This window comes from Lepidochelys kempii, chromosome 16, assembly GCF_965140285.1.
Source record: "Lepidochelys kempii isolate rLepKem1 chromosome 16, rLepKem1.hap1, whole genome shotgun sequence".
Classification (NCBI taxonomy): domain Eukaryota; kingdom Metazoa; phylum Chordata; order Testudines; family Cheloniidae; genus Lepidochelys; species Lepidochelys kempii.
This window is the reverse complement of record NC_136395.1, coordinates 15,404,004-15,420,018: the sequence shown is the minus strand read 5'-3', so window position 1 is coordinate 15,420,018 and position 16,015 is coordinate 15,404,004. Positions and strand designations below refer to the sequence as shown.

General features: G+C 52.8%; 1 protein-coding gene across 3 annotated transcripts; it reads right to left on the bottom strand.

The window, feature by feature from the left end:
- Nucleotides 1–2,945: 2,945 nt before the first annotated feature.
- Nucleotides 2,946–14,169, bottom strand: ST6GALNAC4 (ST6 N-acetylgalactosaminide alpha-2,6-sialyltransferase 4). 3 transcript variants are annotated; one of them, XM_073315007.2, is made up of 8 exons: nucleotides 13,953–14,169; nucleotides 13,519–13,624; nucleotides 12,639–12,701; nucleotides 9,379–9,552; nucleotides 8,126–8,538; nucleotides 6,719–6,826; nucleotides 5,605–5,790; nucleotides 2,946–5,002 (listed from the first exon to the last, which is right to left on the bottom strand). In XM_073315007.2, the coding sequence occupies exons 2-8, from the start codon at nucleotides 13,546–13,548 to the stop codon at nucleotides 4,960–4,962; spliced, it is 1,017 nt and encodes a 338-aa protein (XP_073171108.1). In that variant the 5' UTR covers nucleotides 13,549–13,624; nucleotides 13,953–14,169; the 3' UTR covers nucleotides 2,946–4,959. The 3 variants fall into 3 exon arrangements, with proteins under 3 accessions (XP_073171108.1, XP_073171107.1, XP_073171109.1); XM_073315006.2 differs by having other exon boundaries at nucleotides 13,519–13,593; XM_073315008.2 differs by lacking the exon at nucleotides 13,953–14,169 and having other exon boundaries at nucleotides 13,523–13,543.
- Between the last annotated feature and the right edge of the window lie 1,846 nt (nucleotides 14,170–16,015).

Here is a 16,015-nt window from a genome sequence, read left to right as displayed (position 1 = left end):
TAGTTTTGTGAGACCTTTTTGAAGTTCTTCACACTCTGCTTTGGTCTTGACTATCTTGAGCAGTTTAGTATCATCTGCAAACTTTTCCACCTCACTGTTTACCCCTTTCTCCAGATCATTTATGCATAGGTTGAATAGGATTGGTCCTAGGACTGACCCTGGGAGAATACCACTACTTACCTCTCCCCATTCTGAAAATTTACCATTTATTGCTATCCTTTGTTCCCTGTCTTTTAATCAGGTCTCAATCCATGAAAGGATCTTCCCTCATACCCCATGACAACTTAATTTACATATGAGCCTTTGGTGAGGGACCTTGTCAAAGGCTTTCTGGAAATCTAAGTACACAATGTCCACTGGCTCCCCCTTGTCCACATGTTTGTTGACCCCTCCTCAAAGAACTCTAATAGATTAGTAAGACATGATCTCCCTTTACAGAAACCATGTTGACTTTTGTGCAACAATTTATGTTCTTCTAGGTGTCTGACAATTTTATGCTTTACTATTGTTTCAACTAATTTGCCTGGTATTGACGTTAGACTTACCGGCCCGTAATTGCCAGGATCACCTCTAGAGCCCTTCTTAAATATTGGCGTTACATTAGCTATCTTCCAGTCACTGGGTACAGAAGCTGATTTAAAGGACAGGTTACAAACCATAGTTAATAGTTCCTGAATTTCAAATTTGAGTTCTTTCAGAACTCTTGGGTGAATGCCATCTGGTCCCACTGACTTGTTACTGTTAAGTTTCTCAATTAATTCCAAAACCTCCTCTAGTGACACTTCAATCTGTGACAATTACTCAGATTTGTCACCTACAAAAGACGGCTCAGGTTTGGGAATCTCCCTAACATTCTCAGCCATGAAGACTGAAACAAAGAATTCATTTAGTTTCTCTGCGATGACTTTATCATCTTTAAGTGTTCCTTTTGTATCTCGATCATCCAAGAGCCCCACTAGTTGTTTAGCAGTCTTCCTGCTTCTGATGTAGTTAAAAAACATTTTGGTATTACCTTTTGAGTTTTTGGCTAACTGTTCTTCAAACTCCTTTTTGGCTTTTCTTATTACATTTTTACATTTAATTTGGCAGTGTTTATGCTCCTTTCTATTCACCTCACTAGGATTTGACTTCCACTTTTTAAAAAATGCCTTTCTATCTCTCACTGCTTCTTTTACATGGTTGTTAAGCCACGGTGGCTCTTTTTTAGTTCTTTTACTGTGTTTTTTAATTTGGGGTATACATTTGAGTTGAGCCTATTATGGTGCCTTTGAAAAGCGTCCATGCAGCTTGCAGGGATTTCACTCTAGACACTGTACCTTTTAATTTCTGTTTAACTAACCTCCTCATTTTTGCATAGTTCCCCTTTCTGAAATTAAATGCCACAGTGTTGGGCTGTTGAGGTGTTTTACCCACCACAGGAATGTTAATTATTATACTATGGTCACTATTTCCCAGCCGTCCTGTTATAGTTCCCTCTGGGACCAGATCCTGCGCTCCACTCACGAGAGTTGCCTCTCCCCTGGTGGGTTACTGTACCAGCTGTTCCAAGAAGCCGTCATTTAAAGTATCGAGAAATTTTATCTCTGCATTTTGTCCTGAGGTGACAAGTACCCAGTCAATATGGGGAGCATTTCTGAGAATGCCACCATAGAGGTCCTGGATTTCAGTCTCTTTCCTAGCAGCCTAAATTTGGCCTCCAGGACGTCTCTCCTACCCTTCCCTATGTCACTGGTACCTACATGTACCACGATCACCGGCTCCTCCCCAGCACTACACATAAGTCTATCTAGATGTCTTGAGAGATCCGCAACCTTCGCACCAGGCAGGCAAGTCACCATATGATTCTCCCGGTCATCACAAACCCAGCTATCTATGTTTCTAATGATCGAGTCTCCCATTACTAACACCTGCCCTTTCCTACTGACTGGAGTTCCCTCCCCTGGAAAGGTAACCTCAGTGTGAGAGGATATCCCAACATCATCTGAAAGGAGGGTTCCAACTATGGGAAGGTTTCCCTCTGCTCTCCTTCTCTGGGCCTTTCATCCTCCTTAACAGTGCAGGGGCTGTCTGACCGGAGGTGGGACAAACCTACAGTGTCCCGGAAAGCCTCATCAACATACCTCTCTGCCTCCCTTAGCTCCTCCAGTTCCACAATCCTGGCCTCCAAAGCACGGTCTCCAAGGGCCAGGTGCAGTTTGCACCGAATGCACACATACGCCACCCGCCCACAGGGCAGATAATCATAAATGCTACACCAACTGCAATAAAGAGGATAGCCCCCACTCTGCTGCTGGGCTTCTGCCTGCATTTTCTCCTACAGCTACCTAGGTTAAAGATAGGGTTTTTGTTTAAATCAAGAAGTTTTGATTACAGTTTAGTTTAAAGGTTTTAAAGAATAGCAAGTGTACCTCGCCCCCTTCCCAACTCCCTCTCGAAACTCCCTGTTAGCGGCCCCTGGTCGCAAAGCTCCCTGGTCGCTTGCTCACTGCTTTATAAAGCCCTGACCTCCTTGATAGCCCTGCCCCCTGCCTACGGCTCCGCCAATGAACAGAGGCTTCTAGATTTCAAACCTTGTTTAGAAGCTCACCGCTTCCATCTGCCGGCCACAGCACACGGACCCATTAACCCTGCAGCAGCAGCAGACTCAAATCTCTTATGTGGCATAGCCACTAGGGGACAAAACCCATGCTACGGAAGGTGGATTACACAGGCCGCGTGCCGGGGGATTATGGGAACTGCATATAACAGTTGACAGCTGAGGAGAAATGGTGAGAGCAGCATGTGCAAAGAACAGGGCTCTTACCCCATGCCCATGCCTTGAATCCTGGAGAACAGAATTTACAGCAATTAAAAATGCTCTGGCAGGATGGCTATAGGAGCTTTGTCTGAGCAAGGACTCCAGGATTGAGTCCAGCTGGATAAATTCACCCAGTTTGCACAATGAATGATCACAGAATTAAAAATAGTTTTATTAAGTAGGTTTGCTTTGGTATCAATCCAAGGGCACTTGGTAACAAAGGCAGCACACGAACTCAAAGGGTACATGCCAGAACACTGGAAGGAAATGTTTCTTCCTGACACGGTGGAGCTGCTGACAGAAGTTGTGTCGTCCAGCCTGAACCCCAAAGCGACCACACTCTGCTCCAGTCCAAGAAACATCTTATGCTGAGAGTCTTTTCCAAACCAATTCATCTAAGAAGCGGTTTCAGTCACAGCACAGCACAGCGCGCTGCACAAAGATGGGCTTTCCACACGGGCTGCCACTAACTGCTGTGTGGCCCGAGTGAGATGAACATTACAGGCCATCTCCAAAACTTCATTCACAGCGGTCGCAGTTTAAACCCTCTAACAAGGATTTTAAATAGCTGCAACTATAATTATGTATGTATGCACACTGTATTTGAAGACAATGTAAAACTAGGCTCCCCCTACCATTTAAATTAGATACAGCATCTTTTTCAGCCATTTTTCATTTGCAGACCCCCAACAAAATTTTGACTGGAGGTGCAGACCCCTTTGGAAATCTTAGACACGGTCTGCAGACCCCCAGGGATCCGGGGACCACAGGTTGAGAACCTCTCTTCTATGATAATGACCATCTTTCGCAGACCCCTTAGACATGGTCTGCGGACCCCAGGTTGAAAACCACGGTTCTAGGGTGGTGAAGAGTGCTGCTGAACAGTTAAGTGTTCCACTCCAGAAGTAGCTGAATTTCCAGAAGGCGATGAGGTGGCTCCTGTAGCTATTCAGACTTTGCAAAAGCACTTTGGGATCCTTCACGGTTAAAAGTGCTACAGCAATGTAAGGTGTATCATTCAGGATCTTGAACCATAATTGACCCCATTTTTCTGGCAAAAAGCTGTCACCCTTACTGAGGTCAGGGCAGCGTCTAGATCACATCATGGCATGTCTGGAATGCAGGGCCTGTAGTGCAGGGTAACAGGAGCTGCAGGGCAGATGCACACTACTTTGAAAGGTGTGATGCGTGGGAGTGGAGCCCACAGTCAGGTGCCCCAAATAGGTCAAAATTCCCCATGCTGGGACAGACACAACAAGACAAGATATTTGGACAGACGCTATGGACTGCTAGCCCAGGAGGGAGTGTCCTTTTCCTTGCTGAACAGCAGCACCTCAGCACAAACACTGCTGCCAGGATGGATCACTTGATCATTCCCTCTGGAGCACCTGGCATTGGCCACTGCTGGAAGACAGGATACCGGGCTAGATGCTTTGGTCTTATCCAGTATGGCTGTTCTTATGTCTACACCTCACTGAATGGTAGGCCGGTTGGCGACAGGGGATCTCTTTTCCCTGCACTGCACATCCAGCTCAGCATGCCCACTGGAGGACAGGTGTCTCGCCTCCATTAGGCCAAGTCACAGCAAGAGATGCTTTTGGAACATTCCACTCCTCTCACTCTTTGGGGGTCCTGGGTCTTCGGTCAGTTTAGAGTCCCCACATTTCCTGCCACTTTGCTCTGTGTGGGAGCAATTCACGAGGCCTGTGCATGGCTCCAAAACCAACAGGAAGAAGTACTATTGGGATAACTGTAATGCCTACAGGCTCCAGCTAAGATCAGGGCCCCTTGTGCATAAGAGCCAATCTCTGCCCCAAGGAGCTTACAATCAAAACGAACAAGACAGACAAAGGAGAGGAACAAATACAACGCACAAGCAGAAGACTGGGAACTGAGACAGAGAGATTAAGGGCCTGAGCCCATTGGAGTAATGGGAGTCTTTCCATTGATGTCAACAGGCTTTGGATCAGGTCCTAGGTAACTTGTCCAAGGTCACACAGGGAATCTGTGGCAGAGCTTGGATTTGAGTCCAAGTCCCCTGAGTCTCAGTCTAGTGCCTTGACTACAAGACTATCCGTCTTCTCTCTGGTCACCCACCTAATCCTCCTCTTTGGGGGTTTAAGTGGAAGGAGATGAGGAGTTTCACCCCAAGAGGCACTGGCTTAAACCTCAGAGCGATTCCACTTTTCTAAGATCTGCAGCCCGCTGGAACATAAGTACAGAAATGTTTAATACTGGATTAAATGTTCATTGTGGTTCAAAGATTAAAAACTTTCCATAGACAGTCCTAGGGTCAGAGCTGGGAATGCTGGGGGAGAGGGGGCTGCAGAGACATCAGGGATTGCTTGCAGCAATGGAGGGGCTGAGACCTTGAGTGCTCTGAATGATCCCCTAGGTTTTCTCTGCCTCCTTCCAGCTGAGTGCCTGGGAAGGATTGTGCAAGACCTAAGATCAGACCCACAGAGACACTATGACCTGCAGATCAATGCTCCAGCACAAGTGGCATGGACCCTGCAGAGGGTGGGCATGTGTTAGATCTAAGATGTGCCTTTATTGCTCCATTCAACATGCTGATTAGAGCAGCTTCGGTAAGGGAGCCCTTCCAATGCACCACACCTCCCAGGATGCTCTGCCTCTCATCAAGTCTGTGTTTGTGCAGCTCCTCTTCATGTACTGACCCCCCCTGTGCAACTCCTCCAGACAGCACCCCATGCCACGCTGCAGGATTCCCATCGGGCTACAGCCTATCGTACCAACAGAATGAAACGTTTCTCCCCAGGAGCAGCACGTGGGCTGGACGCCCCTACCTGCCCACCCACGAGGGGTGATGGAAGACAATGTTCTTTCTCTTTGCCCAGTGGGAGAAGACAGTCTTCTCAGTGATGAAGCGGTGGCCACCCCGGGGGGCTTTCTCATGGGCGAGGTACATCCTGCACTCATCCAGCTTGCCCTTTTCGAAGTAGTGGTAAGGCACTCTGGGATGGTTCTTCTCCCTGCCAACCAGAGCAGACAAGAGGTAGTGCAGCGGGGCACTGGCCAAGATGGCAGACTCCTGCTTCCAGAGCAGGGATGGAGCCAACACGAGAGAGCCACCAGCCTAATAACCCCAGAGATGTTCATTCAGTGTCAGGGATCTCTGGGCCACACAGGGATCTCTGGGCACAGAGCAAGAGTCCCAGCCATCAACCCCCCTGCTAGGAGTTCAGCATGTAACACCCACCCCCCAAACCTCCGCACTAGGCTGGACAAAGCACAAGCAAATCTACCAAAGGGACCCATCCTGCCCCACGAGATGGGGATGGGGGAGCTGAATGAATGAAGAACTTCCTCCTGTGTTACAGACCCGCCCCTGCTGAAATCCCCTTCATTGCCCTGGACCTCCAGTCCCACCACGTGCTCCCTCCATCATCTTACTGCAACCCAGCTCTGCAGACTCCAGCAGGTGTGGGCGTCACACACAGATCAGAGCCTGTCACCTCCGCAGCTATGGCCCCCAGCCCCCTGTTCCTTTCAGGGGTCCTGTTTCAAACTGCCTCCTTGCTTATAAAAACACCTCGTGAACTCGCCCCCAGCTCAGACTCCAGTTCTCTCTGTTCTGTCCCCTTCCTTCTCTGATCTCACCACTGTTGGCGCGAGGACTTTCTCCTCTGCAACTCCTGCTGCTTGGAGCAGCCTCCCTGTATCTGTCCACTTCATATATTTTCTGCATTGTCTGCGCCCCCTAATACACCCCTCCCTGTGCTGTTTGTTACTGAACTTGGCGAAGTCTCTGGGGACAGAGTTTGTATGGAAGATGTATTGTATTGCATGTGGAATGGTTGTGCTGCCTTGTGTTGAGTTAGCTGACGAACAGACATGCTGTGTGGTAAAAGCCCCTCGAAGTCTCCCACCCTCTTCCCCTCCCTCTCCCCATGGCCGTACCTGCAGTAGCTATCGCTGACCATGCCGAAGACAAAGATCTGTTCACACAGCTCCATTGCCAGGATCATAGTGAACCAGCCAGTGCTCAGGAAGGAGCCAGACTTCATCCTACAAATCACACAGCAACAGAGTTGGAGGGGACAGGCTGCCATAAGCAGCATGGCAGAGAGAGAAATGGACACAAACTGTGGGAGGGAAACCTGCACTCATCTCCTAGACCAAGAGTGGACAGTAAGGCACATCCTGCCCTGGCTGAGGGACATCTACTGGGTGTGATTAGGGCCTTTGGAGCAGTTTCTGTATGAGGATAGGAAGAGCAAACAGAAGAGCAGGACAAGCAAAATGCGGCGGGGAGGAAGATGGGCTCTTTGGCTACCGGGGAGGGGGAGGAAATGCCAGCAATACAGGATGCACATGTGTTTGGAAGCTCTCTCTTTCCGCCTCCTCCCACTCCAGTCTCCTGGCATGTCGTGCCCCTTGAAGTGAGTATCGGGTTGGTGAACAAAGCTTCACTGACAGCTCTGGAGACGGACGCTCCCTGTTTATCCACACAGGGTATGGGACAGGCAGAAGCGGGGCGAGTGTTCTCAGCCTCCTCCTCCAATGGCCTCATCCCTGGCACGATGGGTCAGAGGGGAGTTCAGTCTCCACGGCCCAGTCAGTCAGTTCTTGGCCCATCTGCTGACCAGGGGGACTATCAATGCCAAAGGCGATGGAGATTTGTGTGCTGTGGACACCCGGCCACTAGGAACGAAATGGAACCCTCCACTCATCTACCAAGCAGAGGACAAATGACTGCTAGTCACTGCTGACCTGCCCAGGATTTGAACTGAAGTGCTGACTGCCCATAAATGCATGATGTAACAGACATGTTACATACTGTTCTATAGCAATGAATTCTTACGCTACAACTCTTCCTGGGATGAAGGTGACTCCATAACTTTCTAACATCCACAAATAGCCCATTGCAATTTACACGGTGACTGCCTGCTAAATCCATTCATGTGCAGCACACTGACACTCCTAAGATACCTTGCAGGTCCACTCACCACTGAGGGGCAAACTGCATTTGTGGAAGGGGAGTAAACTGTCCCACTCATGTCAATGGGTTGGTAACTCTGAAACCCAACATTTACAATTAGAGAGTGGAAAACTGGCTAATTGACTTAGGAGCACAGATCCCATTGGGATTTGTGCTCCAAAGTCCTATAGGTGCTTTCGAAAATCCCACCCTAAAATGGCAACACTGTTAACTATTTCACTGTTGATTGGTTTACCAGAAGCATCCAGTTACAGTAGACCTTGGGGTGGAAAGCTCTACTCTCTACACCCAGGAGGTGCCTGTGGCAGGGAGGCCCTGGGACATTACAGGCAGGGAGGGAGGAAGCGAGCGAGGCGCCTACTCACCTGTTCTTCCCCGTCTCGTCCTGGAAGACCTTGTCACAGTAAGCCATCATCCTCTCGGTTAGCGTGTACATCTGCAGGCTGGGATACATCTCCTTCACCTCCTGGAGACTCCTGTAGGTCAACCCCACCTTCTCCCGGCTCATCATTCTCATAGGCCCCCAGACGATGTAGATGGTCTCCCGGGACTGCTTGAAGAAGTACGACTGGTTCCTCAGGAGCAAAGGGATACTGGTGTGCGAGACGACCCTGAGGGTGCTCTTCGCCCCCACGTCCTCTTCGTAGCCATGGGTGGGGGCCTGGTTCATGCGCAGGACGCACTCCATTTGGTCAATCTCCTTCCCCAGCCGCGAGCCCAGCATCTGACCCGAGCTGGATACCACGGCACACTGGCGGCACTGAGCTCTGACCAACGGCTGCAGCAAGACACACCGTTAGCAATGGAGAGGGACAGGAAAGACCCAGGGCTTGCAACGGGAGGGGATCGCAGTATGTTTTCATTCCAGGCAGCAAGGCCATATCACCTTTTCATCACCTGCACTGGCTTCCTGTCTGTCTATGAATCCAATTCAGAACCGCCCTCCCTCCAGGGCCCCCTTCCACCACTTCCTCCATGGTGCTGCTCTGAGCCGCCCTCCCTGCAATTCCCTATTGCTGGCACAGGGTGGTGTCGCTCTCAAGCTGAATCTACACAGGGGCCAGAGCCATGTTACCGGAATGAGCTTTAAAACACCACCTAGAACTGGTTTCTCCTGACTCCCTTTAACTATCCCCTGGTGCCTCCCTGGAGTCTGAAAGCAGCATGCTTTAACTGAGGCCCCCACCACAGGGTAGTGTTTTCGATTACTCCAGATGTCGGATGTGCATTGAACCTGGTCCAGGACATGGACAGCAGAGACTCAACAGCCTCCGGATGATGTGAGTGAGCCAAGGGGCTTTGTTACACCAGCAGAAGGCCACAGTAGCCCCACGGCTAACACTTTGCATTGCTGAGGCATCTTTCACACCTTAGGAGCCTCAAACACTGTGCAAACTTTAATCAATAAGCCTCAACTTTCATGGGAAGTAGGTACATTGTCATCTTCATTAGTGATGGAGAAACTGAGGCAATGCTGGGTGAAGTGACTCGCCCAAGGGCACACAGTGACTCTGCGAATGGAAACCAGGAGTCCCAACTCCCAGTCTCATGTGCTAACCACTACCTCACACTCTCTGCGTCTTGGGAGAGTCCATTCGCAGCTGGAACTTTAACCCACCTTTCCATCAGGAACACGACTGTATCCCTCGAAGCTGAGGGCTCCAGACACCGTCACCAAGGGAGGTTTATGTTCCTCCAGCCGCTGATAGCTGAGCCAACACAGCTGCGGGCAGAGCAGGATGTAGAGCACAGTACAAGCAGACAGAATCACCAGAGTTAAGAACAGATGGACCTGCAACGCATTGAGAAGGGAAGCTCAAGATTCGCTGCTGAGAACCCAGCACATGGCAACAACAGGGATGACTGCATTTTAGTGACCAGGGATCTCTCATTGTGGTAGGGCTATGGTGAACCGAACGCTGCAGGCATCCTGGAAAACAAAACAAGGACTGTAGTTCTTCCTTCTTCCCTATAGTGGGATGGGACTCTCCTCCTCTGGGGATGGGAAGGGCAGGGTGTTGCAGTGGAGCTTGACACCTGTTTGTGATTTCCAGGTTGAGAGACCATGATACAGTGTAATTAAAGACCCTTGCTGTTCTAAATTAAATACTCTGAGGGGTCCACAATGGGAACAAGGGCTAGGAGGGGAAGGAAATGGAGTCAGCTGTGATTGGATCAGGCAATGCTCAGGGGAAAGCAAGTGAGAAGGACCAGGATAGATGCTGGCAGGGCGACGGGGGGGTTCTTCACCTGGTCCTGCGACAACATCTCCCCCTACTGAAAAGCCGCGCGATGCCTTCCACCCAAAGAGCTTCCCCCATGTTTTCAACCTCACAGCACTCCCACAAGGTGACATTGCCCCTGCTTTCCAGCTAAGGGAAGGCTGAAGGGCAGGGAGATTAAGCGCCCTGCCTGAGGTCACACAGCAGGCTCATGGCAAAGAGCCCAGACTCCTAACCCCTGCTCTGGCCACCAGAAAACAGGTCCTTTCACAAAACGTCTGCCTACGAAATCCAGGAAGCATTGGTGCCAGTCAGCAATCTACACCTGAGGAGGGGACAGGGAAACAGGGGCTTGCAGCTGTGACCATCACCAGCACACACTGCTCCCCTTCGCGCGTCCCTGGGCAGAGCTACTACCTGCTACTGCCATCCTGTAATTCTCTCCTCCTCTCAGAACAGAGCTCACCCTGGTTAGTTTCATTGCACAACGGCCCCCAAGACACCAAGCGTCACTCGGCCTTTTTAGTGCTTGATCGCAAGGAGCAGGGCTGCACTCTTTGATTGACAGTGATTACCGGTCAATATGAAACCTTCAGTCACGCATCAAAACTGGGGAGTGCTTGGCAAACGAGTAGCTCAGATGCGCCCGATTGTTCTGTTTCAGAATGACTCACTTCCTTTCTAGCAAAAACAGGCTGCACAGCTGACAAATGGCGAGCCTTAAAAAGCTCTGAGGGCCACGTGCTGCTCTGTGCCTGTCTGGATTGTAATGTCAGCTTCTGTCATGACTATGGATTGCTTGAGCCTCAGGGAGGAGCAGATCAGTGTCAAGCATACCAGGAACCACGCAGAGCTCCACGTACAATGGGGGTGCTACCTAAGCGATCATGGCTGACTTGGCTCTAGCTAAAGCGTGAGGCCAACCACCAGCATAACCTGGCCCCATGTTGCCCATCTCAGCAGAGGCCAAGGAGCAAAAGTGGCCCTGGGGACTGAACTGTGCTATCCCCCTCTCCATGTGTGAGAGCGATACTCGCATTGCCACTGTCCATGCTGAGGACATCTGCCCCTGGGCTGTCAGTCTGGGACCTCTTACAAACACTAACATGGGGGGGGCATAGCCTTAATGGGGGGTCATAAACAGGAAGCAAGAAACTTGTTCTGGGCTCTTTGCTTTAGCCAGACACATGCTGACCCAGCACATCCCCACATGCGTGCTGAACACCAGGGAGGTGGGGGAGCAAAGCTCGGGGCCTCTCTCAGCCCGAGGATGCAAGAGGAAGGAAGGACAGCGACAGATAGAGAGATGCCAGAACAGCATTGTGATGAGTGTCCTGAACGTCCCAGTCGTGCCCATGATGGGCACTAAGCACTGGCCACACGCCACTCAGACAAAATCCCTGCTCCCCCGAGCTCACAAGCGAGGAAGCTAAGGCATGAGCCCTATACATTGACAAAGCACGGTGGGTGGGGAGCTGCACTCACACACGGTCATAGCAATAACATCAGGGGCGGAACAGACTGACTAGTTCCCCATGGCCCATCCCACCCTGCCCAGAGGGGAAGCGTTTCCCTAACACGGTCCGGAGGGTTTAGATCAGTGATCCCCAACGCGGTGCCCGCAGGGACATTTTTGTGTGCCTGCCGGACACCCCGCCACCGCAGTGGCGCCGCCGAAGAACCGCCCGCCAAAACGCTGCCGAGAAGCAGGTGCCATTTCTTGGAGGCATTTCAGCAGCGACGCTTCTTGCCGCTGCCGCTTCCCGGCAGCATTTCGGCGGCCGGTTCTGTAAGCCTTTCTGTCCTTCCTTATACTTGGTATCACTTAAACCTATCTCCTTTTATTAATAAACTCACTTTGCTTTTATTATAAACCAGCTCAGTGCTTTAACTGAAACAGAGCACTAGCCCCAGGTATGCTAAGAAGGTGCTGGGTACTGTCTGATTGAAGGAGCAGCGAACTCCGTAAGGTTTTGTGGGTGCTACAGTCAGAGGGGCTAAGCACTGCAGATAGACCTCTCTGAGGAACTCGAGAACTGGGGTTCACTGGTTGCTGCCCGCTAGGGAAGGTCTGGACTGGCAGAGTCCTGGAAAGTTTGCTGGTGAGACAGATAAGCTGGCATGTCGGGGAGCTGTCACACAGCTTAGCAGCAGCAAAGTTCTCACTGGCTGAGGCTGAGAGGGTCACACAGTGGCTCACAGCTCTGGGGACCCCAGCAGGTTGTCACGGATGTACTCCCCATTCTCCCACAAAGTGACATTGTAAAGGTGCCTTTTAATAAAGCCCCTTTAAGCCACAGGGCACCCCGTATAGTCTCCTGTTCTCTGCAGTTAGAGGATATTTATCAGGACTCTACCGGGGCACAAGGACTCTAGAACCAGCCTACTGAGCAGGAGATGGTGTACGTTTCCATATGGCGACCACATACATGTCCACAAGTTGTCCTTGAGGGTTCTCCATCAATTGGAACATAGATACCATCCTCACGTCCGTTAAGGACATGATACCCAATGCCCTTTAGCATTTCTGCCTCTGCCGCCTTTTCCTTGGCTCTGTAATGCCAGCCCATTTTGCTACCATCACTACGGTCCTAAATTCAGGGGTTTGGAAGAGGGGTTTAAGAGCATCACTGCTTCTTGGGATCTGGTTACTTACAAGTGTCTTCAGCTTCAGTGTCTTATCTGCCACAGGTTTGACTTGGGATTCAGGAACTATGCCCTGCAAAACACAGACAGGTTAGCCTGTTGGCAACAAAATAAACATTTAGCAAAGAAAACAAAAAGCAAAGTCATTGATATTAAACTAGATAAACTTCTGAGCAGAGTCAGTCCAAAAGGGGTACATTAAGGAGTATGTGCATGAGACCATATATGGTACCCCCGAGATTTTGTCTGGAGAACCATCACCTTGAACACCCCATTCATTTTAAGGTCTTGTTAAAAACCACTCTCCTTCCTTGTGAAGCCCTCTGTCAACTTGCTCCAGCCAACTACACTTTCCTTGTAACTCTCTGATCTCCCAGCCCTGCCACTTGTATAGCTCAGGCCTCCACAGAATCGCCTTGCTGTTGGCGTGAAGCCTTATCTTCTGCAGCACCTGCCATCTGGAATATCTCTCTCACTTCAGATCTCACCAGCCAGGCTAACAAACAACAATATACTGCACTTGTACAGGACCTGCTCATCGGAGGATTCCCTTACTCCTCAATGTGTTTTATACACTCTGTGGGTGTTGCACACTCAGTAATGTCTTTAACAATTACTAAGCCTCACAACACCCTTGTGAGAAAACACAGGGGCCACTCTGTCCACCACTGAAATGCAGCCACCTCTAGGGTGGAACACAGCTGTTTAACAGAGCACAATATCGCTACACTAGAGCTTAGGATAGGAATATTTATCAAACATGCATAGCCTCCTACGGACCATTGTGCCAGCCAGTTGTCTGGGCCACGTTCACAGTTCTTTCCCTCACTCACTGCGTGGCTTCGCATCAGCCTTGTGCCTCAGTTTCCCTGAGAATTACAGTGACTCACCTGCCTTGTGGGGGTGGATCGAGGCTTCATTCGTCAAGGCCTGCCGGGTACTTTGAGATCCTCAGCTGGAAGGGCCTGGGGGGGAAATGCCAGGCTGTCATTTCGTCTGGCCAAGAGATGGAGAGGATCAAAGCTTCCGTTCTGCGGCCAGGGCCCCCTCGCCCTGAGCCCAGATGCTGCGGGCTCCCTCCTGAGCAGTGCCAGGCTGCAGGACACCCAATCCAGACCAACCCGACAACAGCATCCACCAGAAGGGACCCAGGGAGGGCGAGTAGGCCAGAGACGACACCTCGGTGTCACCTCGCCCCACACTTCTGCAGGGGTCTCTTTGCCGCAGGCCCACGGAGACGGGGTGTCCCTGCCGCCCCCCCAAAGGCAGCAGAGCTGTGCCGCCCACTCCCCACCCATGCCCCAGGGGGGTGCCCCGGCCTTACCCCAGCCCCAGGGCAGCAGAGCTGCGCCAGCCCCGCCCGCGTCCTGTCAGTGGGGCCCCGCCTATGGGGTGGCGGCGCCAGGGCGGTTCCGGCGGGTCCCGGTCAGCCGCTTCCCGGCTCCCATCGCTCCCGCCCGGGCCCTGGATCCCGGGCAGGGCCTCAGCGCCAGCCCCGCGGCAGCCTCGCCCCGGGGCCCGGCCTCACGCCCCGCCCCCCCCGCTCCGATACCGCCCCCCCGGTACCTCCCCCCGCCCCCAACACTTCGATACCCGTCCGCCCCCCCTCCCCCAACTCTCCCCCCCGATACCTCCCCCGCCCCCAAAACTCCCCCTACCGCCCCCAACACTCGGATACCTCCCCCCGCCCCCGATACCCCTCCGCCCCCCCACCCAACACTCCCCCCCACTGCCCCCCCGATACCAGCCCTCCGATACCTCCCCCCGCCCCCAACACTCCCCCTACCGCCCCCCCGCCCCCAACACTCGGATACCTCCCCCCGCCCCCGATACCCCTCCGCCCCCCCACCCAACACTCCCCCCCACGGCCCCCCCGATACCAGCCCTCCGATACCTCCCCCCGCCCCCAACACTCCGATACCCCTCCCCCAACACTCCCCCCTACTGCCCCCCCGATACCTCCCCCCGCTCCGATACCAGCCCTCCGATACCTCTCCCCGCCCCAACTCTCAGATACCCCACTACCGCCCCCCCGCCCCCAACACTCCGATACCCCCCCACCGCACCAACACTCCCCCCTGCCGCCCCCCCGCCCCCAACACTCCGATACCCCCCCACCGCCCCAACACTCCCCCCTGCCGCCCCCCCGACCCCAACACTCCGATACCCCCCACCGCCCCAACACTCCCCCCTGCCGCCCCCCCGCCCCCAACACTCCGATACCCCCCCACCGCACCAACACTCCCCCCTGCCGCCCCCCCGCCCCCAACACTCCGATACCCCCCCACCGCCCCAACACTCCCCCCTGCCGCCCCCCCCGACCCCAACACTCTGATACCCCCCACCGCCCCAACACTCCCCCCTGCCGCCCCCCCCGACCCCAACACTCTGATACCTCTCCCCCTGACCCAGACACCAACACTCCCCCCTGCCTCCCCGTACCACCCCCGACACCAGCCCTCTGATACCTTCCCCCCTCTACCAACCCCTCTGATACTCCCCCCTCAACACCAAACACTTCTTCGGTACCGAGCCCCTCCCCAAACTTCCTCCCCCCACACACCACCCCCTCCTCCCATACCTCTCCCCAGATACCACCCCCCAAACACCAACCCCTCATCTGATACCATCCCCCCAATACTGTCCCCCTCCTCTGATACCTCTGCCCGGATGCTACCCCGCCCCATACCAACCCTCTCATCCGATACAATCCCCAATACCAACCCCCAATACCATCCCCCTCCTCCAATACCTCTCCTGCCAATACCACCCCCCTTGCCAACCCCTTCATCTGCTACTGTCTCCCCAATACCAACGCCCCAGTACCATCCTCCTCCTCCAATACCTCTCCCCTGCTACTATCCCTGATATCACCCCCTCAATACCAACCCCCTCATCTGATACCATCCCCCTGATACCAATCCCCAATATCAACCTGCTCCTCTGATGCCTCCCCCCAACACCAACCTCCTGATACCAGCCCCCAGACACTGACCCCCCAGTATCAACCTCTTCCTCCCATCCATTACCAACCTCTGATACCATCTCCCTGATGTAAACCCCCAATATCGTCCACCTGATACCAACCCTCTCCTCCCATACCTCTCTCCTAAAACCAATCCCCCGATACCAACCTCCTCCTCCGACACCTCCCCCAACACCAACCCCCTGATACCACCCTGTTACCAACCCCCTCCTCCAATACCTCTTCCCCAATACCAACCCCCTCCACACCAACATCGATTCCATCCCCCCTCCAATACCAACCCCCCCAATGGGATCGATACGCCCCCCAATATTGTCTCCTTCTGATCCCAACCCACCCACTGGCTTTGATACCCCCCTCCTCCGATACCAATCCTCCCTGATATTGTCCCCCTGAGACCT

Coding starts and splice junctions, on each gene's coding strand:
- ST6GALNAC4 (XM_073315007.2), bottom strand. CDS start 13,548: ATGAAGCCTCGATCCACCCCCACAAGGCAG. Junction 5,791..6,718: donor GTCAGCGATAGCTACTGCAG/GTACGGCCATGG, acceptor TCTGGTTGGCAG/GGAGAAGAACCATCCCAGAG. Junction 5,003..5,604: donor CACCCCTCGTGGGTGGGCAG/GTAGGGGCGTCC, acceptor CTTATGTTCCAG/CGGGCTGCAGATCTTAGAAA.